General features: G+C 37.8%; 1 protein-coding gene and 1 pseudogene across 1 annotated transcript in view; one reads left to right on the top strand and one right to left on the bottom strand.

The window, feature by feature from the left end:
* Positions 1 to 13,268, bottom strand: part of LOC127652158 (homeobox protein unc-4 homolog) — a 19,077-nt gene extending 5,809 nt beyond the window's left edge. The window contains exons 1-2 of the mRNA XM_052138219.1: positions 13,227 to 13,268; positions 12,196 to 12,265 (exon numbers count right to left, since the gene is read on the bottom strand). Coding sequence (XP_051994179.1) covers positions 12,196 to 12,256 — 61 coding nt within the window. The 5' untranslated portion in view covers positions 12,257 to 12,265; positions 13,227 to 13,268. The remainder of the gene's footprint in view (positions 1 to 12,195; positions 12,266 to 13,226) is intronic.
* LOC127652159 (ubinuclein-1-like) lies at positions 12,589 to 25,759 on the top strand (annotated as a pseudogene).

The raw sequence follows: 25,759 nt of genomic DNA, 5'->3' as shown, positions 1-25,759 counted from the left end.
ATATAGCTTATGAAGATGAAGGCACAAGTCTGTGTTGGGGAAACGTTAGGCCTATAAGATAAGACCAGACAATGCATGAGTTCGGCTTAGAATCTTGCGCCTACAGTGTTGTTCAGAAGACAGAAGCCTTTATAAAGGCTTTATGTTCACATTACCTCTACATCGCTTTCATCGCAAGCCATTTCATGCAAATAATCAAGTTTGCTTGTATTGAGTGATCATTTGTATCCACAAGTGGGAGTGGGTGACAGAAGTCCTAATAACCCATTTTGCAAAGAAAAGTTTAGAAGTCAAGTTTTAAAATAATGGTGTTATTATATTCTTTACCCACCCAAAAAGTCAGTTGATACACTGAAATTTGATTGTGTGTTGGATTGACTTAATATATATATATGTAGCATTTTTGCATTACACTTTTTAAATAAGTTAAACTTATGGTCATTTTATGTCAGCATAACTAGAAAAACTTTGTTACATATACTCAAATATATCAGTTAATTTAACTTCAAATGGTATGTAACACAAATATGTTTTAACAACTAATACCATATTGTTAATAAGTACCTTTTGAACAAAAAACATGCTTAAAACTTTCAAGCACAAGGTTTACATGTGTTTTGGGCTATTTCCCAAAATCTCAGTTCTGTTCTTGATCTTTTGAGATATTAGTACTTAAACTCTTAATTTTATGGATTTTTAAGCAAAAGAAGTTCAAGGAAATCACAGTTATTCTTTTAGTTAATGTATCACTCTTGAGCTCACCTTATAATTAATATTTTGTGTTGTACATATTACTGCAATTTAAATAAGCTTAACATGTTATAAATATGTATGTTTTGGAGCATACACTATTTATTTTCATTTTCTATTTTTAGTCAGTTTTATTTTATGTTATTATTATTTTTCCAGTGTAATGGACTAAAGCCAATATTTTCTGTCTTTGAAAACAACACAAGATGTAGGCTGTTTGTGGAATTCTTGTTTATAGCTTTATTAATAGAATTTAGGGTGCAGATCTTGCATCAATCACGTAATAGTCTGTAATAGTAAATGTACAAAAGAAGGAAGAAGAAAAATGATAAATAGTGGTAACAACAATAATTATTGTATATTGTGTCTAGAGTGATTCTGTATAGTGTGGTGATTGGAGATGTCAATTGAATTATCTTGCCCCTATAAATGCTAAATGTCCATGTCCGGCCAGTCTACTGCCTTATTTGTCTCGATACTTTGTATTGAATTTGGAAAGTGTATGTGTTACTAGGAGAGGGAGAAGGGGGGTCTGAATACAGTATGGTAATCAATCCTGTGAGGGTATAAAATAAGTACACGGGCTTTCCCTCTCCCTGATCATCTCCTCCATTACCGGGAATTATTTCCACTTTATTTATCCAATTTCTCCAGCTGCCAGAATGTTAATTTGAGTTGAAATTTCTCACCGCTCGCTTGCGCTGACCCTCAGTAGCTCCCGAATTGCGTGTAGTAATAACCTAAATCTTTCAACAGAGAGGCACGATAATTGTTACCTTATTAGCATGCAAATTGTTTAATTAACATTATTAAGAAGAAGCATATAATCCGTTCGTCACTTGACCCCGCAGTCTGTTGGCTGGTCGCCTCTCTGCATTTCAATATGTTTATTTCAGATCAGCACTTTCCAAAAACAAACAAAAGAAAAGGCCACTCTGCTCGCGCTGGTCGCTTTCAAAGTGCGAGTTGTCTGTGTGAGCGCTCGTTTGATGCTCTTGGTTTGTATCTCTCTCCTCTTTATCCCCAAACATTTCTTTACATCGCATACAGGAATGATGGAAATCGTTTCATTCTGCCCCCTCCTCCAACATCTAAGTTCAATAATTGGCTTCTCGCCGATTGAAAGCTTTTTGAAAGGGCTCCAGTACTGAGCACATGTATCCGCTATAGACGCACGCGGCTCCTAGACAGCCCTTGACACGAGCCCCTTGCAAAGCATTGCGAGGCGCCCGTTGTTTCTAATCCGGCCAAGTGACAGGCTGTTGAGCTTTAATTAACTTTTTAGCTCACTTTTATCACACTTTCGCTTCTTTTAATCTATAGCACCTTTTAATCTGTAACAGAGAGAGAGAAAAATATGACGTTAAAATATTTAACCATCATGTTCTTTACAATATGTCCCCCAGACAACAAAACCCATTATGCAGACGTCGTTTCTGTTTGAGGTGAATTTGACCAAACAAAAACACATTGTAGGAACATAATACAATCAAACAAACCAAAACACAGGCATGAATGCTATGAATTGCATTTAGTTTTATAGATTTTTTAAGACTCAGGCACAAGTAATGTAACTCCTTTCTTGGCTGAAGCATGTTATTAAGTGGAAACTATGTTTATAATCAGTTATCAACCAGTATATTAACCTTAAAACACTATCAAACTGAACAAAACAGGATTAAAGATCAACACGTGTCAGATTTCAACAGTGACTGTCCAAGCAATTTATAAATCCAAAACATAAGATATTTTTCTCTATTACATGCAGCAACAGGATATACCTGCATCATGCATGTTTGAATATTACAGCCTGATCTCACAGTGAAATCAGAAAAAGCAGACAGACTTTTCTTTTGGCAAAATCGGTATATGGTGAGCAAAATTTTGAGTGGTCAAAGCGGTAAGTGTTGTAGGGCATATGGCATGGATGTGATGTGTGTGTATATATATACAGTGCATCCAGAAAACAGCGCTTCACTTTTTCCACATTTTATTATGTAACAGCCTTTTTCCAAAATGGATTAAAGTCATTATTTTCCTCGAAATTCTACAAACAATACCCCATAATGACAACGTGAAAGAAGTTTTCGAAATCTTTGCAAAATTTATTTAAAAAAAAAAAAAAAAGTACATGAGTATTCACAGCCTTTGCTCAATACTTTGTTAAAGCACCTTTGCCACAAATTACAGCCAAAAGTCTTTTTATGTATGCTGCTACAAGTTTGTCACACCTATTTTGGGGCGGTTTCTCCCATTCTTCTTTGCAGGACCTCTCAAGCTCCATAAGGTTGGATGGGGTGGGTCAGTGCACAGCCATTTTCAGATCTCTCCAGAGATGTTCAATCGGGTTCAAGTCTGGGCTCTGGCTGGGCCACTCAAGGACATTCACAGAGTTGTCCCGTAGCCACTCCTTTGTTATCTTGGCTGTGTGCTTAGGGTCGTTGTCCTGTTGGAAGATGAACCTTCACCCCAGTCTGAGGTCCAGAACGATCTGGAGCAGGTTTTCATCAAGGATGTCTCTGTACATTGCTTCATTCATCTTTCCCTCGATCCGGACTAGTCTCCCAGTTCCTGCCGCTGAAAAACATCCCCACATTACTTCACTGTAGGGATGGTATTGGCCAGGTGATGTGCGGTGCCTGGTTTCCTCCAGACAAGACACTTGCCATTCAGGCCAAAGAGTTTCATCAGACCGGAGAATTTAGTTTCTCATGGTCTGAGAGTCCTTCAGGTGCCTTTTGGCAAACTCCAGGCGGGCTGTTATGTGCCTTTCCTGGAGTGGCTTCCTTCTGGCCACTGTACCATACAGGCCTGATAGGTGGAGTGCTGCAGAGATGGTTGTTCTTCTGGAAGGTTCTCCTCTCTCCACAGAGAAACGCTGGAGCTCTATCAGAGTGACCATTGGGTTCTTGGTCACCTCCCTGACTAAGGCCCTTCTCCCCCGGCCGCTCAGTTTGGCCGGGTGGCAAGCTCTAGCAAGAGTCCTGGTCGTTCCAAACTTCTTCCATTTATGGATGATGGAGGCAACTGTGCTCATTGGGACCTTTTTGTACCCTTCTCCAGATCTGTGCCTCGATACAATCCGGTCTGGGAGGTTACAGACAACTCCTTGGACTTCATGGCTTGGTTTGTGCTCTGACATGCACTGTTAATGGTGGGACCTTATATAGACAGGTGTGTGCCTTTCCAAATCATGTCCAATCAACTGAATTTACCACAGGTAGAATACAATCAAGTTGTAGAAACATCTCAAGGATGATCAGTGGAAACAGGACGCACCTGAGCTCAATTTTGAGTGTCATGGCAAAGGCTGTGAATACTTAGCCTACATGTGATTTTTTTTTTTTTTTCTTATAAATTTGCAAAGATTTCAAACAAACTTCTTTCATGTTGTCATTATGGGGTATTGTTTGAAGAATTTTGAGGAAAATAATGAATTTAATCAATGAAGGTGGAATAAGGCTGTAATATAACAAATTGTGGAAAAAGGGAAGTGCTGTGAATACTTTCCGGATGCACTGTATATATGTATATATATGTGTTTGTGTGTGTTCTATATATAGCCTATATACAATCACAGAGGGCACATTTGTGTGTGTGTGTGTGTGTGTGTGTGTGTGTGTGTGTGTGTGTGTGTTTGTGTGTGTGTTAATTACTAAATTAAATTTGAGTTCATTTGTAGCTATTAAAACTAAGATAGTATTCGATAACTAGTCTATGTAGGCTACAGCTAATTAGAGGGTGAAACGTAAATTAATGATTCCACAAACGGAACCCATTAAAGTGTAAAATAATTTTCCTTTCTATGCTTGTTTCACTCAAATTCAGATGTGGGTGCCAGGCAAAATTTCCTCTAATCCCGGTCAGCTAATCATGGAATTAAAACTTTCCCGCGCACTAATTATCAGCAATTGTGGAGTTGGCTGGCTGCAGAAAAACAGAAAGTCAAAACGATTTATTCAGAATTTTATTTCACTTCACTTCTGATTGACAGAGGGAAAATACGCAATTCCTCTTCAAATTACCTTATTCAGTCTTGACAACCTACAATACCCTTCAGAAATCTTAACATGGTAGGCCTATGCATTTAGGGCAAAATGGAATCTCTTTAATAATAATAATAACTCGAACTTCTATTAGAGAAATCATTTCATTTCAATTAAAACTGACTCATCACCTTTTTCTAAAACGTGCTTAATATGCCACAAATTATCAATGCTTGACGGACCCCGAGCAGGGTTTGTCTAATTGTAATCAAAGAATCGAAGGTGCTTGTCGCTTCCTGGTGCCTCACGCGCGGGCACGCAGAAATAGAACTAATTTACTTGCTCCCGAGGGAAATCCGTTGAACAGATTAACATTTTCAAAATATAGTAATGATATAATTTGAGGAATGGTGAAGCCAGTTTTCGCGGAGCATTTGTGAGAATCATTTACATACTTCTCCGGTTAATCACAGAAACTGAAGGGCACATTTGTGTGTTTCTACGTGAGAGTGCGTGCTTGTGTGTGGGTGCGTGCGTGCGCGCTCGCGTTTAAGCAAAACGCATTTTTTAACCATTAGCATTAAGGGAAAGAAGATGAGATAAGCGACCTGTCATACACACTTCCATTCGACTTCAGTAATGGTAAGTGTCAGAGCTGACAAAAGAAACGAACTACCAACGGTCATGTGAAAAAGAAACCATTCCTTTATCGCCACCTAGCGATGAATCACCAATGTCAATGTATTATTATTATTATTATTATTATTATTAATAGCTTAAATGACACTTAACATCGAAGGTTGTCCGAGGTAATACAAATACAAATCTTATAGTTTAAAACAGGTGCCAAGTTTAGACATCTAATCTTTTTGCCTGTGTTGTTAATTTTTGTATTTATCCTATCTATTTCTGTTTGTATTTTTGAATAAGTTATCTGGACACAAAACGAGTGTCACATCGTTGACCCATTCTCAACTTCAAGTAATCTCTGCAATGTATTTTCACGTGCAATGAGTTGAGTTTACAATGAGTTTTTTCATGTAGAATATCATTGAATCATTGGACCCCAAACATAAAGTCATGAAAGTACAGTTCAATAGAACAGTAGGCAATATCCTAAAAAGCATTCATTGTAGAACATGTTTTATTTAGTTTGAAATTAACTCCCTCTCATAAAAAATGTGTTTTCAACTGTCAGTGAACGGTTATTGATGGTGACAGGGAGTGCTGGGAGATCTGGCAGAGATATAGGCTAAACACAGTTCGTCTTGCAAATCGGGATCACGCATCTTCCTCAATTTCAGTAATAAAGTCCATGAACGTCATTTGACTTGTGTCATCTGGATATCAATCACGTTCTTGATGTGCACTGACCGCGGTCATTCGTGAGGGCCCTGAATAGTTAATATCTCTTTGTTATCTACGCTGTTTTAATCCCCCGGTGGCTCACGGGCTCACGTTGTTCGGATCTGGTACAATGAGGTACGGGAGGGGGAGCGTCAACTATTATTTTCGGCCAGCACGGCCATCTGCTGCGCGCAGGAAGCTCAACACCCCAGAGACGCCCCAGTACCCACAATATAAACCAGCGAAGATGTTTTAATTAAGGCAAGGCAGGTCAACTCTGCTGCTTAATGAATTGCCTTCGTTGCCCTTCCCTTATTTTTCAAACAGCTTCTTGTCTCGCCCCCACCTATAATTCCGAAAGATTAATTCTTCTAGCTCATTCATGAATCTTTCATGTCTCAGATGTGAGATCTGAAATCTTACCTAAGATCTAAGGCAATATATACACTAGGGATAGTTCAGTAAAAAAATGAATTCTCTCATCATTTACTTTTTTCTACTGAACACAAACAAAGATGTTTAGAAGAATATCTCAGCTCTGGAGGTCCATACAATGCAATTGAATGGTGGCCAGAACTTTGAAGGTCCAAAAAGCATAATAAAGCAGCATAAAAGTAATCCATACAACTCCAGTGATTTAATCCATGTCTTCAGAAGAGATATGATAGGTGTGGTTGAGAAACAAATCAATATTTAAGTTCATTACTATAAATTATCCTCCCTGCAGCAGTAGGTGGCGATATGCATGACTAATGTGAGTTGCCAAAAACAAAATATGAACAATGTGAAAGCGGAGATTTATTGTAAAAATCTTTATCTTTTTTCACACCAATCATACTGCTTCTGGAGACATGTATGGCTTACTTTTATGCTATCTTTATGTGCTTTTTGGACCTTTAAAATTCTGGCCTCCTACAGAGCGGAGATATTAATCTGGGACGGCATATAAGTGTGAATAAATGATGAGAGAGTTTTCATTTTTGGGCGAACTATCCCTTTAACCAACCCAACAGTTAATTTTGAGTGACAAGTTGCTCTACTCAAACGATGGGCTGGATAGATGTCACAGCGAAATACAGTGGTGATCCATGTTATTGCCTCATTCATAAGGAAGGAGTAATCTATAAGCCTATGGTCCAATTTTGTGACTTTAACCTACGTCTTTATCTCACTAAAATAATAAATATGTGCCATAGAAATACAAAGAGCTGTATGATTGATTACCTACCCCAAAATAGTTTAGATTTTTAACTTTATTAAAACTCATCTGTCGTTATTTTTGAACATGTCATACAGCATTGCTGTCAAATTACAAAATCAAATCTAAATTTGAATATTTAAGCATAGTTGTTCTAAACTGCACACAGCTGGATAAATTTGGCTGTCTTGCTCTGATCTTACTGGTTAATTAAAAACAGAACATGTTTGCTCAAGTTAATAAAAGGACTACATTATTCACTTTGGGGACCTGTGTCCCAGAGCGCTTTAAATCATCCTGGGACATTAATGTAACTCTCTCTCTCTCCGCTCTGATGAAACGCTGAGGGGTCCTGTCACTGGTTGGAGCCCCCTCTCCACCTTCCATCTGTCCCTCATTGTCCTCTTTATAAAGCGTGTGTGTTTTAGCTCATTGTCTTTCACACATTTATTGACACCTTTTTTAATTCGCCGCTTCTGTCGGCCTTCTCTATCCACTGGGTGCAAGTCTCTTCCGCTTCATTAGCTCATTGAAACAGGAGTCTGGTTAAACAAAAGAGATGCAATCTGATCCTCCGACACTTTCTATCTCAGGCCATACACGCATCTCTTGCGCACACCACAGGTTTTCGTGCCCGGTTTGTCAGTGAGACTGGCCTGTTCGTTCATAAGCCAGCAGGGAGGGGTATCTTATTAGCATTAAAAGCCCACACCGTGAAATTCATTTATAATTGCTTAGAGGGAGAGATAACGCAAGCATATGCGTCCCGAATTACGTTTGAATAACTTTGTGATATGTTAACATGGAATGGAATTCGACAGACTGCAATTACGACGCCTTTGTGACTGTCAAAGTCGATTCATAAGAGGCTCGTTCCATGGTGAGTGCCGGTAAGGTGAGGTGAATCTTAATGTAACTAAAGAGAAAGCTTAGATATTTAGGCTATAAGAAACAAAACACAGACCAAACTTCAATAATAAAGATACCTAAATTGCCAAACAGTCCTTTGCAGAGTTTTCCGTCACTTAAATTGATGAAAGACTTTGTCAGCAAGGCCCCCCTCATCACAGGGCCCTGTACAACTTTCTGTTAAGATTAAAATAATCAACACAATTTATTTTGTGATTCCACAAGTTTAAAGACATATATGTTCTTCAATAGTAACAGTAGTTGTAGGGGGCTGTTAAAGGAATAGTTCACCCAAAAATGAAAATCATTTACTCACCCTAGGGCCATCCCAGATGTGTATGACTTTATATCTACTGCAGAACAAAAAATGTTTTTGAAGAATATTTAAGCTCTGTAGGTCCATACAATACAAGTGAATGGTGGCCAGAACTTTAAAGCTCATAAACGCTTTAAAAGCACATAAAGGAAGCATAAAATGAATCCATATGAATCCAGTGGTTAAATCCATGTCTTCTGAAGCCATGGCAGGCTGGGGTAAGAAACAGATCCATATTTAAGTCCTTTTTTACTATAAATCTCCACTTTCATTCCCCATTCTTCTCTCATTTTTTTTGTACATATCGCCACCTACTGGTCGGGGCTGGTCAAAAGAGATTTATCGTAAAAAAGGACTTCAATTTTGTTGTCAAGTTTAATTTATGCTGCTTTTGTGCTTTTTGGAGCTTCAAAGTTCTGGCCACCATTCACTTGCATTGTATGGACCAACAGAGCTGAGATATTCTTAAAAATATCTTCATTTGTGCAGAAGAAAGGGATGGCATGAGGGTGAGTAAATGATAAGAGAACCTTCATTTTTGGGTGCACTATCCCTTTACAAGGAATATGATGTCAGATTACATGCTTGAAATATTAGATTATAATAGTAATTTAGATTTATAATAGTAAATTCTATTATTTTATTATAGCTTAACTTTTTTAATTTAAGAAATTTTCTCGTCCTCTGGTGGGCACTGGCTGTCTGACAATACTGACAAAATAACAAAACTAATTTAGACATTTTCACACTACTGTCTATTTAGTCAACCATAATTTGGCTCTTAGAATCAACGCAGCCTTATCCATCATACAACATGTGTAATCTTTTGACAATTAATTAGTAAGTTGTCTCATTTAAAAAAAAAAAAACATTAAGTAATCTACATGTTAATATTTGTGGCAATACAATTCATAATGGTCAAATTTAACACGACTGATAGGAGGCTTATGAAGAGAGGCTCTCATTAGCTCTCATGAACCATATCTGTTAAGTCTTTAAAAGCCCGGTCTGAATACTCTCAGGTACAGTTTAAGGTACATAGCATCAAAAAGGTGTTGAACCCTTGTTTTGGATACATATTTGTACCGTTAAGGAGACAAGAGGGAACAAACATATAAAAGGACCTTTAAAAAAGGTACACAATAGGTTCTTAGGGTACAATATCCAAAACGATTTATAAATTTTAACTAGACATACAAAAAAACACCCTTAACTGTTAACTTAAACAGTAAAAAAATAGATACAGAAATTGACATTTCACATAAAAATACTACATTACTACTGGAGATAATCTTATAGATAACAGACAAATAGATAAAGCAAAACTTTAACTGAAAATCATTAAAATGGTAATACCAAAAGTATTTATCAGTCAAATACAAAATGTTTTATCCAATGCTTGAGCAATATTTTAAATATAAGATCCTAAAATGTAGAACGTTCACCTTTACAGTTATTTGCAAAGACTTCATCCAAATGCAGTCTGACACTCCAAATTAGTCATTTAAACTGGAGGCAATTGGTATTTAGTATTCTACTGCCATCTATTGGTCACCTAGACGTCCAAACAGCAGAGACTACCTTAGGTGCATCCAAAAGTAATATACACTCACCTAAAGGATTATTAGGAACACCATACTAATACTGTGTTTGACCCCCTTTCGCCTTCAGAACTGCCTTAATTCTACATGGCATTGATTCAACAAGGTGCTGAAAGCATTCTTTAGAAATGTTGGCCCATATTGATAGGATAGCATCTTGCAGTTGATGGAGATTTGTGGGATGCACATCCAGGGCACGAAGCTCCCATTCTACCACATCCCAAAGATGCTCTATTGGGTTGAGATCTGGTGACTGTGGGGGCCATTTTAGTACAGTGAACTCATTGTCATGTTCAAGAAACCAATTTGAAATGATTCGAGCTTTGTGACATGGTGCATTATCCTGCTGGAAGTAGCCATCAGAGGATGGGTACATGGTGGCCATAAAGGGATGGACATGGTCAGAAACAATGCTCAGGTAGGCCGTGGCATTTAAACGATGCCCAATTGGCACTAAGGGGCCTAAAGTGTGCCAAGAAAACATCCCCCACACCATTACACCACTACCACTAGCCTGCACAGTGGTAACAAGGCATGATGGATCCATGTTCTCATTCTGTTTATGCCAAATTCTGACTCTACCATCTAAATGTCTCAACAGAAATCGAGACTCATCAGACCAGGCAACATTTTTCCAGTCTTCAACTGTCCAATTTTGGTGAGCTCTTGCAAATTGTAGCCTCTTTTTCCTATTTGTAGTGGAGATGAGTGGTACCCGGTGGGGTCTTCTGTTGTTGTAGCCCAACCGCCTCAAGGTTGTGCATGTTGTGGCTTCACAAATGCTTTGCTGCATACCTCGGTTGTAACGAGTGGTTATTTCAGGCAAAGTTGCTCTTCTATCAGCTTGAATCAGTCGGCCCATTCTCCTCTGACCTCTAGCATCAACAAGGCATTTTCGCCCACAGGACTGCCGCATATTGGATGTTTTTCCCTTTTCACACCATTCTTTGTAAACCCTAGAAATGGTTGTGCGTGAAAATCCCAGTAACTGAGCAGATTGTGAAATACTCAGACCGGCCCGTCTGGCACCAACAACCATGCCATGCTCAAAATTGCTTAAATCACCTTTCTTTCCCATTCTGACATTCAATTTGGAGTTCAGGAGATTGTCTTGACCAGGACCACACCCCTAAATGCATTGAAGCAACTGCCATGTGATTGGTTGATTAGATAATTGCACTAATGAGAAATTGAACAGGTGTTCCTAATAATCCTTTAGGTGAGTGTAGATGTCATGTCAGATTTTTACTCCATGGGCTAGATTGAAAATTCTCACAATTCTCCCCACATTACTGATTTCCAAATGGGACACTTTTGTAGCCTATAATATTTTTCCTCATTATTCTTTATCTCCTTCCAAGCATCTTTATTAGACTAGAACAGTGACTTTCTGAACAAATTACAAGAGTTGTTTCTAAACAACCCTTACAGAACAGTTTCTATTATTTGGGTAAAAAGTTGTCTGTGGGAAGAAGAAAAAAAATGCTAAGGCACACCATAACCACTCCAAATAATGAAACAAAGCAGAACAAATATTGGGGCATCCTGAAAACAAACAAAAATGAAGTACATTTTAACCCTTTTCTGTTCAAGTTAATCCCATTTGGCATTTGAGAACATCAAGTATTCTATAAACAAATGAATTTCCACTATGATTTGATCAGTGAATGTGAGCCCACTTTGAACATTTTCATAATAAATCTATTCACCCCACCTGTGTTTCATGTGGGAATTGTCCTTTTCACCCCAAATACCATTCTTTCACTTATGTGACGGTTTAAATAGCTTTTGATCACCTTGAATACAACTCAAAATGACAAATAAGTATTTGGACTCAAAATAAATTAGATAATTCAAGTGATTCTCATTAGCTACATACATTTTTCAACATTTTAAATATGATTAAACATTAGATCAAATTACTTCAAAATCAAACTTTAGATATTGCACGCAATGATCTAAAGGAGCAGAGGTATATTGCAGTGCATAGTAACAAACAGGTGTTTAGGAAAGTACTGTGGGGTGTGTTGTCGTTTAGTGTTTAGAAGCAACAAAATCAAAAGTGCCTTTTACCTCAGTTGTACCTACCTGTAACTAGTGACGTAGGTGTTTTTAGAAATGTGCGCTGCGAGCCGCTGTTCAGGACCATGGACAGCACCTGTATTAATGTTCGAACGTTTTCATCAAAAATGTCAATTTAGGCTCAAAGTCATGTATGATAAATTTTCTAAATCTCCAGTGTGTATATATATATATATATATATATATATACTGGAGATTTAGCAAATTAGAAGAGTGGTGCTATATAAAATAACATGCACAGTAAAAGTAATGATCTGCTACCTTACCTGTAAAATGTTAACATGCATCAGCTAATCTTAAAAAGCCAGACGCAGAATGATGACGACTGAACTGGCACGGCACTAATCCGTCCAATGAGAGCGTTTCACTGTGATTTTGGAAATAGTTGTGGGTGTTCATTTCGGTGATCAAATTTGAATGTCTGGTTAAATTGAATCCCGTATGCATAGCTGATATGTGTTAGACCGAACTCAAAAGCTAGCAGTGAAGTCGAACTGCCTACCAATGCACATTGGATTCCTCCCGTTTGCGTTCTGCTTTTGCAAATAATTATTCTGTTTTGCGATGAGAAGTCAACCGAATTATTTATGGGGAGTATTCAACTACCGGTGTCACGACGGCTATGCTATTCATAGAGGGTTTTCCTCATGAAGGAATTTGCTGTTGAAGATCTAATGAGAAAATGCCATACAAGGCAGCACATCAGCAATTCACCGAATACGTGATATGGAATAAACATGCGTGGTAGGCCCTATATTTCTAGCGTTGTCTCGAGGGTAACTACATTTACCTAATGCTTATCGCATAATTCGCTAACGCCAACTTCTTTTTCAAGGAAGGAAAATGACCCTGATTTCAATGGGCTTCGCAGGGTGATAATTACCCAACCAGACTTCGTGCACCTGTTAAGAATCGTGGGATGTTGACATCTGTCTGAGCAATGGCCGCACCACGAAGAATTCAACTGACCGCAGTTTCAAGCGATGCACATTTCCCTCTTCCCACTGTCCCTTCTACTCCCAATGCTAATGACCTACCTGTCAAAATGGGTCTACTGGCGCCGACGCAAGCGGCTGGATCGCCACCATCTCTATCAGTTGCAACGCGAGTGGAATTAAAACCCGGAGTTTAACTTCCCTGATGTGATCAGAACAAAGGTACAACAACGCGTTTAGGGTTTAGACCCGGTTTACAGTAGGTAACCATTATTGCACAGTAATGCAAATCCCTGGTAAGTCTCTTGTTTTCGTATTTATGTTTAAGGAAACAACCGAGAAAAAGAAATGTCTGACATTAGATAAGGTGCTGGAGTACAAGGACAAGGATGAATTGGAGGCACTTGCAAGAAAGTTTGAAGAAAAATATGTGAGTGTGAGCCTCTTCATACATCAATTCATCAATGGGAAGGACAAATTAGGTCTGGAGCATCAGGCAATTGGACATTAGTCTTGCTTTCTGTTGTGACGTAATGGACCCCATTTCCACTTTAATTTAGCAAGGTAAATATAGCAAACCCCATTTTAGATATATATATATTACGATTTAATGTATATCTATATATCACTAAAGTCTATTTACATGTTTGTTAAAGGGATATTCTGGATTCAATACAAGTTCAGCTGGATCAACAGCATTTGTGGCATTGTTGATTACCACAAAAATTAATTTTGGCTTCCGTCCTTTAAAAAACAAAAATCTGGGTTACAGTGAGGCACTCGCAATGGATGTGAATGGGGCCAATTTTTGACAAGATGTAAACAATATGTGTGTTATAATGATTTTAGTGTAATAAAATTGCTTACTAACTGTTTCTGTGTAAAGTTATAACCAATTTTACAACTTTGTTGCCATGACAACTTAATGCTGTAAGCTCTAAAACATAAAAATGATAATAAAAAAAAGATGATTGAAACAACAGCTCATATAATACACAAGTCTTAAAGGGGTCATGACATAAGAAACCAAATTTGCCTTGATCTTTTGGTATATAAGAGGTCTTTGTATCATTAAAACGTCCTGCAAGTTTAATATTTTAAGACGTCCTCCCCATTCTAAACGAATCATTTATTTAATCAAGCTCAAAATACAGCTCGTTCTGGATTCATGGTTAGAAGTGACGTGTCGGTTAGAAGTGACGTAACAGCGTTTGCATATGACCGCCTCCAGCACAAGATAACTACGATTTAAGCGCAAGACAACTACGCTCATTTCGTATCGCCGTGCGCCTCACAAGTGTTCAGTCGATGGACAGCGAGCTCTGACAGAGACTACTTGTAACAGGAAAATTACGATGCCACACAGATGTGCTGTTCCTGGCTGTGGTCAAACAAAACCTCTGAATAAGCTGCCGAAAGATCCAGACGTCAGGGAAAAATGGATGCAGTTTATTTTTTTCGGATGTCCCAGTCACGGCAGTGTTAACTTAAGCGTTTGTTCTGTACATTTTAAGGATGACTGTTTTGAGAACAAATCTCAATATGATGCTGGCTTTGCCAGAAAACTGTTGCTCAAAGATAAGTCCGTGCCGACTATTCTGGGAACAACGACGACGCAAACTGTAAGTAATCTATTTTAAACTTTAAACTACTTTTTAAAGCGCAATTTCATTCATTATGAATAATCACAGTGTTTTTACTTAGTTTACTTGCATATTGTTCTGGCTGGGGGCGTCAATAATTGATACATAGCCAATCATAACAGTGGGCGTTAACACTGAAGTCTTAAATGGAAAACGCCCCCAAAACAGACTGTTTGAATCAGAGGATGAGAAACAGGGTGGGAAAAGGTCATAAATCACTAGATTTTAAAAGTTTTTCTTAAAAAAAAATATATTAATACTATAATTGCACCTAAGGGAACATAATAATACAATAAAAAAAACCATGTCATGACCCCTTTAAGAGAAGATTTAATGTGTGTTTTTATAAACCCTCCAAAAATTGGCCTCACTGTAACCTACATTTTTTGCCTATATGGCCTATATGCCACAGATACTGTTGATTGAGCTTAACTTGTGGTAGTTTATTTTTCTTTTCTTTTCTTTTTTTTTTTTTTTTTTGCTTACACAGAGATAGGTTGGTTTGTGGCTCTCTCAGTGTGGCTCCATCTGATTTTATAATTTACTTCAAATTTACCCATTCAAAAAAACTTGTCCCTCAAAACAAAAGTCTGGTGTAAAAATTATATTTAAACTAGAAGTGTTAAATTATTCCCATAAAAAAACAATAATGTCTAAATCTCTGTTTTTGAAAGTACAAAACACTATAATTTAGTAGAAGTGACACATTTGGCTCCTCAGTTAATGCAATACATATATTTAGTTTTTGGATTTCAAAGATCTACATCTACAAAACTCTAAAATGAAATCCAAAATCCAAAATTTTAGGCAGGAAAGTTCCTGAAATTAAATGTGGTTGATTTGACATGGAATAACCCTTCTGAATTTTACCCATCTATAATTCCACATTTAATTAATTAGGGTAACCCTTAAATCACCTTTAAAGTAAACTGAAATAGATTGACACTAGACTGAAATACAGGCTTGTAAAGATACTGAATGATGATGTCATGGTGCTTGCTTTTGGTTGTTCTTCTGCAATCTCGACTAAATAAGTGTACACCCTTTTTCTTTTTTAGGGCGAAGCTGTAAAAAGAAAAAGGACAGATTAGAGGACCTGGTGGATATGGGTTTTGGTTATGATGACACTGATTCATTTTGTGATAACTCTGAGGCTGTGAGTCTCAGGCCAATTTGGTCAGATTATTTAACTTAACAAAATAGCGTATAAATGTTGTGGTAAAGTTTTTTGACTTGCTTTCTTGCATGCCATAGTATGATGAATTTGTGCCAGTTTGTCTTACCACCAAATATGGAGGGTTCTACATCAACTCTGGAACTCTGCAGTTTCGGCCAGCCTCTGATAAGGGAGAGGAGGAGGAACTAAATGATTTTGAGGATGATAACTTTGAACCCAAGGTTTGTAAAACACATTTAAGATCGTAGTTGCTATAGTGCCAGGCGTAGCTTAGTGGTTAAGGGCTCAACTTTGGTAATTGAAGAAATGTTCATGAAAAATGTTGATTCTGATGGCCGTTTTATGGTACCAACAATTGGTAACAGGGTACACTTAACCCCTTACTACTATGGAGAAACTAAAATGGCAAATTTGTTCAAAATACATACATCTTCACAGAAACGAAAGCTTAAGCAGGGAAAAGAGTTTAAGATGGGCAAGAAAAAGAGAGAAGATGACATCCTGACTAAGTATGAAGAAGAGGATGCCTGGAAGAAGTAAATCTGATTTTCTTTGGTCTACTGCAAATTGTAGCATCCTTTCTCAAACTCCCATCTTTGATTGCAATTTTTCTGCCTCCTCCTCAGCACCCCGCCAGACAAGCCCTCAGCAGAGGAGAGGAAAAGGAAAAGCAAGAAGCCCCTAAATATTGGTATGATGCTGAAGAAAATCCATAAGGAAAAGCTTCAGCAGTTGCAGATATTCAGTATCAGATGCTCTCAATGACTCCATCACGCAAGCTGAGGGTCAAGAACCGCCCATATCAGCAGACCCTCTCCTCACACTCATTGGTTCAGCCAGTGCAGATTACCTCCTTCAAGCGGTTAAGGCAGCAGAGCAAGACTTCGACCTAGACGGGATCTTGGGTGAGCTGCAGAACGTCTGCTCTCCAAGGCTGGAGGAAAGTGGAGAGGCTTTGAAAGTGTCAGTCACCACAAAGCCCCCTTTATCACTTGCTGATGGTCTTCCTCCAACACTAGAGCAACACATTCAAGAACTTGCTCGGGTATAGTGTGCGGCCTCTGAGGATTAGAAAAGAGCTTTGTAATTTGTTGGTGTACATGCCTTATTTTCTTCCTCGTTTTGTTCCCTCGTTTTGTCCTTTAGGCTGTCAAGACAATTGAAGGACAAAATAAGATGGAGATTTTGTCTTCAGAGCTCAACAGTGTTTTACTAGATTAAGTTATTACATCTTGTACAACTTACATTGTTTTTATAGGTTGATAAAATTTTCATGAAATTACACCTTTTCTAAAGGCATGTAAATACTCTCAACCTCTTTCTCTTTGTATGGTCAGAGTGGAGGTGATCTCAAAACAGCTTAGTGGCAAAGTACGCACCAGAATCTTCTCCTACCTGGCATTGCAGCTGTCTTGCAGTAAAGGCACTTTGGTTAAAAGAGCCAAAAAGCTCCACAACCTACAGCAGGTCTGTGACTATACCAAAAATCTCAGCATTGCAAACTTGGATTACATTCTAAAAAACAAAACAAATTAAAGTTCTGTCTTTTGAGTTCACATGACTCAATACATAGAAAATTGATCCACTACAGCATGCCAGTTCAAACATTTTAACTTTGAACTTCTTTGTCTCTGTCCTTTTAAAGTGCAGCCAATAATTACCGGACAATCATGGCGACAATTAAGCTTTAAGCTCAAAATACAACTTGGTCTCATAGAATCATGTTACTGTAGGTACAGTACATATTTGCAAGGAGATTTTTACAGGGCTCGTTGTACATATTGATGCAGTTTCCTGGTGAAATGAACACTGGAGGCCCTAAAACAATTACTTTTATAAACAGTAGATTAGCAGTTCATAATGATTTTTTGGCCTGTTCCTAACACAATGCTCATAATGACATCTAAGCACTTTTACTATAGCACATGACTTGTAAGCAATACATTTTAACGTTTGCGATACATAACCAACTACATTTACAAGCTTTTGAGCATGATCACATTTCACAGTAGCTCAACTGGTAGAGCATTGCACTTGTGATGCAAAGGACCGAAAGTGTCATGGGAGCACCACAAAATGATGTGGTTCAACAATCACTGTACATTTGCTTTTATGACACTATTGGTAATGTTTCGGTTTAAGGGTTAGGGTAGGGAGGGTCTTTTTGTTGATTAAAAACTCAATAGAGTATGAACCTTAACCTCATCTGTTTCGATTAACTTGTCAAGTGTTTATCAGGATGAAAAGTTAAGGGAGCTGCGACAGAAGCTTGACAATGCGGTTGCCAGGTCCATGTCAGAACAGATCACCCATTTCCAAAATCACTGCCAAGCTCACTCTGAAGACAGAGCAGCCAAGTAATCAGTGATATTATTGTTTGAATCAAACACTCTAAATAATCACTTTTATAGTTTCACTGTACTTTATTGAGGGTAAGAAAGCCTGACACATTTAATGAGTCTATCATGTCTTGTTTTAACAGAATGCACATTTTTATTGTATGCAACTAATGTTTATCCTCGATGAAAAATATGAGAAAGTAGTTTGTGTGTTTTTAAGGCTAGAGGCTGAGAAAGAGAGGGAGCAGCGAATGATTGATGGCTCTGAGGAAGAAGAGAAGAAGAGTGGAAAACAAGTCTTTGGGCCTCGCAAGAGATCCCGATGGAACAAAGAAATCAGGTTGGGTTTCTTATGTGTATGCTTGAATGTTAAGACTGCCTGAATAATACATTACTAAACTGTGTTGTTTTTTCAGGGAGTTGCTCTGTGAGATAGTTAATTTGAAGATGACTAACTATGTCTTTGAGTTGCCTGTATGCTCTAGTTTGGAGGAGTATTTGAAAACATTCCTGGAGGCTAATATTAAACCACTTTGGCCTAAAGGATGGATGCAGGCCAGGTATACAAAGCAAATTATAGATACTCAGAAAATTAGGAGAGCAGTATATTGAATTGAAAAATCAATAGGTTACAGTTCAGTTCTTTATATTTTAGATTTACAAGTGCATAACTGGTCACAAAGTGCTTTTGTTCCAAAAGTAGACATCTGTAGCTTAAGTACTTGCATTTATTATATAAAACTCAATCCTCTATGTTAAATTTCTATTGGGTCTGAACCCTTGTAAATAAGTAAGTGGATGTTACAGTAAAAGGATAGTCCCTACTAATGCGTTCAAAATGGTGAGTATTTTCTGATGAGTTCCTTCATGTTCTCAATAGCATTCTGCTTCTAGAAACTCGAAAAGCACATGGTCACATCACAGGTGTGGTGTAAGTATGATTCTACACTTCTTCCACTATTCCATTTGAAAAGTCAGATATCAGAAAGTTGGGGAGTTTCTTTATGTTCTCTAAGTATGTTAATTATCAAAAACAAACAAAGTGGAAGTTTCTGATATTAAACTTGACCACTAAGTTCACGTTCAAGAAATTGCCCTTTCTCCATTTTACAGGGCAAGAAAGAAACCACTGAGCGCTACAAAACTAAAAAAGGTACAACTTGGAGACTAAGACACACAAGTTTGATATATATGGTACTATGTAGTTTGTTATTGTCTGTTAATGTAAAGGTATGCAACTCATGCATATTAACATAATTATCAGGGAAATAATAAATATTGTCTTGGAGAAGGGTTTCCCAACCAGGGGGTTCACATAAGAACTGCAAGAGGATAGTTCTCTCTAGCTAATTGTGTTCTTCAAACGCATGAGCGGATTTGATTAGTATACAGTGGGTACGGAAAGTATTCAGACCCTCTTAAATTTTTCACTCTTTGTTATATTGCAGCCATTTGCTAAAATCATTTAAGTTAATTTTTTTCCTCATTATTGTACACACAGCACCCCATATTGACAGAAAAACACAGAATTGTTGACATTTTTGCACATTTATTAAAAAAGAAAAACTGATATATCACATGGTCCTAAGTATTCAGACCTTAGTGGGCTGGGGCACCCTATAAAAAGAAGGAAGGTTGTATCTTTCCTTAAGTGTAAAAAAAATATGATATAGCATTCCTTCAAGAACTGCACATTTGGGCATGTGTTTTGTAGTGCTGGCTTGAGTAAGAACAGAGGAGTCATCACATAGATATGTAAGCATTTACAATTCAAATGTCTGAAATGGATCAAAGATAATTTAGGAAGAGTCATTATTGTTTTGGCTGAAATACAGGGGAAAAGCCTTATTTTGGCTAAAATGTATGCACCCAACGCTGATGATCAGCTCTTTTATAGATCATATAGATCTATAGATCATGAAGGGAAGCTACAAGCTGCTGTGATCCTTCATAATATGGTTTGGGTGTAGACAAATTAATCCAGTCCTTGATCATAGTGATGCAAATGTATGTAGGTCCTTTAGAGCAACACGGACATTTCAGCGGATGTCTTGCAGACTTTTGGAGACTTCTGAATCCATCAGGGAGGGACTATACCTTTTTATTCATCAGTTCAACTTATTCCATCGACCACTGTCTGCTTAACTGGGAACATTTTAGTTTCAGATCATGCTTTGTTTTGTTAGAGATATTGCCTCATATAGAGAAATGAAAATTGTATAGATGGCACTTTAACACATCCCTTCTACAAGACCCTGAATTTCAACAAATGTTAAGGACATAAGTCAATGTTTATGTAGAAACCAAATTGTCTTCGGTCCTCTGTGGTCATGGTATGGGAGGTGCTTAAAGCAGTTCTTAGGGGGCGGATCATACAATATGCCTCATTCATTAAAAAGGTCAAAGCACAAGAATTCATAGAATTGGAAAAGAGGATTAAAAGTGCTGAAACAGAGCTGATGCACCAAATGTCATCCAGTGGTCTTGGAGAGTTTACCCAGTTAAATATAGGTATAATACTATTCTGTCACAGAACGTTGAGTTTTGGTTACTCGGGGCAAGACAGACATATTTTGATTCGGGGGACAAAGCAGGGAAACTACTTATCAGATACATAAAATTTGTCTTTCCACCATTCCTTCAGTGAAGTCTTCTGGAGGCAATAAAAAAGCCTTTTAAAGAAGATTTCAATCTTTATAGCTCCTCATTTTCGTCTACTGATAAGGATATTAGCAACTTCATAGAGCCATTAGAACTTCCTAAATTGAGGGATCAAAAAAACTCTCTTGACTCAGACATTACTTTGGAGGAGCTTGTTGAGGTAAGTAAAGCCTTGCCAACAGGTAAGGCACTGGGGCCAGTATCCATTAACGTGGATGTTCAGGGCCCTCCAATGAAACGCAAGCATCTGAGTCTACCTGCGAGTACACAGCCTGAAGTTGCAGCCACTCCAAGCACCACTGCTGAAACACCTTCAAACACACAAACATCTGCCGCTTTATCTACCGATCCAGCTAATCATAGGGAAGGGCCAGTCAGCTCTCGGAGAAGTCCGAAGACTGCAGATGGGGTTCGATCAGTGCAGATAATGTGGACCAAGTCTGGTATGGAGTCAAATTCAAAGCAATTCCATCCTGGAGAGAAAGTGACTCCAAAACTGATGCTGATGGCACCCCCAGATGGTGCTTAGGCTAACGGTGCATCAATGGTTCAGGGTATGGCCAGACTGCTCACTACCAGCTCAATAGGTGACACACCAGTCTCAATGGGAGCAGTAAGTAGTTAAATACAATTACAAGATTGATTGGTTGCTTTTTAGATGTGGATAATCAAAAAATATGCAGAGTTGTGCAAAATGCTATTGCCCTGAGAAATCCTATCCCCCTTGGACCCCAAATGCTAGCCGATTCGAATGCCTTGTGGAAAATCCTGATAATTTTTTACATATACTTATCATATACGAAGTACTTGAAAGCTGATCATATAGTTTGTCTAACAATTATGTACATTAAATATAACAGAATCTTTGAACTGTATTTAAACTTTTCATTTGCTTGTATTTCAGGCTGCTGGGGAGTTCTCATGTGGGAATCCAGCACTCCCCACACCTTCTCTTTCTCTTCTTCCATCCTCCTACCCCACCACAGCACAGCCAAGCATCTTACCAAGCTTTCCTACCCTGCATGCTCTACCATTTCCTGGGCTAAGCTCTGGCACCAAGCTGCATTGTCAGCCTCAGGCCTGCAAAGGCGCATTTTTTCCTGGCCTAGCACCTGGAACTTTCCAGCATGGTCTTACACACGATGAGCAGATGATGATCCTTAAAATGTACATGTAAAATTGGTCCGCACCATCCCTGTTTGTTTAAAGGTGAAGGGCCCTATTTTAAGAGCACTAGCACTAAGTGCATAAGCGCAAGTCAGTGAGCATGGCCATGAAGTTTTGGTATTTTTTGCAAGCATGCTTTAAGTCTAGGCACAAGTGGGTTTTGCGAAATCGCTCGCACCACGTGCAATGGGCTAGGTCAAGTGCAGTGCAAGAGGTTATTTTCAGGTTATTCCACCATTTGCATCCTATTATATAGTCCATTACCTCAAGCACCAGCTATATAAATAAAGACTGCACATTCATAAGACTTTGGTTGTGTAAATTGACTGTATGCAATAAATTACATTCTTTTGTGCAATAACTGCATCCTTGTGAATGCCAGGCATATTTTTATGACAGTGACGTGCTCCTTTTATATGCATAGAAAATGTGATTCTCATCAGAATTTGGATTTATGCTCCGTTAAATTATAGCGAATGTAGATCATGTAGAATGTAATAATAAAAAATATTGTTAATCATTCTCATCTGATACACAAATTACTCTACGACAACGGGTGGAAAAATACCAATATAAATTAGATCATAAATACAATTGTAAATATAAACATAATAATAATAATTGAAAAATAAGCCATGACCTTATACAGTCAGGTCCATAAATATTGGGACATCGACACAATTCTAATCTTTTTGGCTCTATACACCACCACAATGGATTTGAAATGAGCAAGATGTGCTTTAACTGCAGGCTTTCAGCTTTAATTTGAGGGTATTTACATTCAAATCAGGTGAACGGTGTAGGAATTACAACAGTTTGTATATGTGCCTCCCACTTTTTAAGGGACCAAAAGTAATGGGACAGATTAACAATCATAAATCAAACTTTCACTTTTTAATACTTGGTTGCAAATCCTTTGCAGTCAGTTACAGCCTGAAGTCTGGAATGCATAGACATCACCAGACGCTGGGTTTCATCCCTGGTGATGCTCTGCCAGGCCTCTACTGCAACTGTCTTCAGTTCCTGCTTGTTCTTGGGGCATTTTCCCTTCAGTTTTGTCTTCAGCAAGTGAAATGCATGCTCAATCGGATTCAGGTCAGGTGATTGACTTGGCCATTGCATAACATTCCACTTCTTTCCCTTAAAAAACTCTTTGGTTGCTTTCGCAGTATGCTTCGGGTCACTGTCCATCTGTACTGTGAAGTGCCGTCCAAAAGTTCACCCTCCAGTGAACTTTTGTCTTTCCAAGTTGTTCAAAACCAGCCAAAGTAGCCATAATATCACTAGTTAGTTTGTTTGTTAGTACGTTTAGATTACCTAACTAATGCTTTAATAATAGGTTCAAAAGCTGCAAAAGAAGCCATATTTGCAATGGCTAGTTTGTTAGATTATTAGTTTAGTTTTACTAAATAAATAAAAAATTCAACATAATCTGTTCAAAAGCAGCCAAGTCATATTAGCAATTGCTAGTTAGTTTGTTTCATTTGACCTAACTCACTAACACACTGACTGTCTCTTCATACATGTAAGTTGTTCTAAAGCAGCCAAAGTAGCCATAATGTTAGTTCGAGGAATAGTTCACCCAAAAATAAAAATGTGCTGATAATTTACTCACCCTCAGACCATCCAAGATGTATCTGAGTTTTTTTTTTTTTTTAAATAAATTAATAAAAGGATAAAAATGAAAACCTGATTAACCATTTCATTTTTAAAAATTCTGCAAAATATGAGCCAAAATTTAATTTAAAGGGGTCATATAATGCCATTTTTGTACAAGTTAATATGAATCTTTAGGGTCTAAATGAAAACTTTGTAATATACTTTTATTAAAAATTCTCATTAGTATTTTAAGAAAACACTAATTTTACCTGCTCAAAAACAGCTCTGTTTTCAGCACGCCGTTTCAGTGCATATGACTTTAAATGATAATGAGCTTTGGTCACCCCGCCCATCCGTTCTGGGGGCGTTTTTGACACAACGCACAGTGTTGCCTTGACAACAGTTGAGGGTATATTTTGGAGAGAGAATGGCAGCGGGAGTCTCTGAGGACACATCTGTAGTGCAACCACACCAATTATAGATTATGAATTATATTGAGAACGTCGTAACGTTATGGAAAACATGCCGTAATGTACCCTGAGTGTAAACATTAGCCACATTCATTGTGAAGCGTGCAAGCGATTTGCAAAGATTAATATAAAGGTTAATAAAACGTTACACTTACTTCTTCTGGAGGTGCAGAGGGAATATAAATAGTTGGTACCGAATCTTTTTTCAGCAGCAGCTTCTTAGCAAAACCAGCTTTATACTGACCCTTGTTTATAACGACCCTCGTCTGGTGAAAAATGATTCGCGCAAACATGAACGCATTGACGTTGCTCGTGGGGAATATTCCCATCGTAAACAAAACTCAGCCACTGCATCTTCAGCGGTTCAGATTTAGGAACATCAAAATGACTGCTGTGTTCGTTATTACACCGAAGAACAGAACACCACAATCGCTTAGGCGAGTGTATCAACAATGATGACGGACTATGATTGACAGCTCGCTCACGAGCGAGGTCGGGTCTGTGTTGAAACACTGCTGTCAATCAACAATCCTGGGAGGGGCGTCCGACCGTGTGACGTCACACGGTCGAACGGCTCGATTTGAGGCAGGGGAAAATATACAAGGAGGTTAAAACAAAAACACTGGATGGATTTTTATCATAATAGAATGGTTGTGTACAGGCACAGCCAACACACATTTCAGTACAATCAACTTGAAAAAGTGCATGTACCATTATATGACCCCTTTAAACAATTTTATTTAAATTTTCACTATAACAATGCATCATCCTGGTCAAAAAGAAATAAAATAAAACTGATGATTTGACATTTAATTTTCACCACAATCTCGAATAAGAAATTGCAAATACAACATGCTCACATGATAATAGTGACAGAATTTAAATTCAGATGCAAAGTTCAGTTTTAATTGTATTTATTTATTTATTTTTATTTTTTTTATCTTTTATTTTAACGTTTTCATTTTCACATTTCAACTTGTAAAAGAGTGGGTGGCGCTCAAGAGATGATACTTTAATACAGTGCTTCTCACACTAGGGGGTGCATAGAGGTTGCAAGAGAGATGTTCTTTTTATGTGTCCTTCCGTGACAGTGAATTGAGAGAAAATAACTTGATACATTCATGGTGTCAAACGTTTTACATTAAATGGAATGTGCAAATTCTTTTCTACATTATAGAGTTAAAACTCCTTGAAAAATAATGCTATTTATTTGAAGTAAGGCAAAATATGATAAATGCTGGGATATGACTATAAAATAAGCCTTTTGTTTTTCATAGTATTAAAATGTGAATTTGAATCTTGTGACCAACCTGTCCCACTTATTGTAATGCACTTATAAGCTATTTATTATATGAATCTGAAACCATGGTCAAATACAGATACCGTGGGATGCAACCCTACAGTATTAATTTTGTATATATGTGTGCAATGTGAATTAACTTTGAATGAATTGTCTGTGCTAATTAATGCCACTTTTTTCTTGTTTTGTTTTTACTGTACTGAGGAATGAAAATGATGCCATGTAATGATCTCAGGGCTGTTTTTTTTTTTTAGAGAAATGCTGCAAAATATGTAATTG

This window comes from Xyrauchen texanus, chromosome 11 (assembly GCF_025860055.1).
Source record: "Xyrauchen texanus isolate HMW12.3.18 chromosome 11, RBS_HiC_50CHRs, whole genome shotgun sequence".
NCBI lineage: Eukaryota > Metazoa > Chordata > Actinopteri > Cypriniformes > Catostomidae > Xyrauchen > Xyrauchen texanus.
Note: the sequence above shows the minus strand (reverse complement) of the source record. Positions and strands in the feature narration are given on the sequence as shown.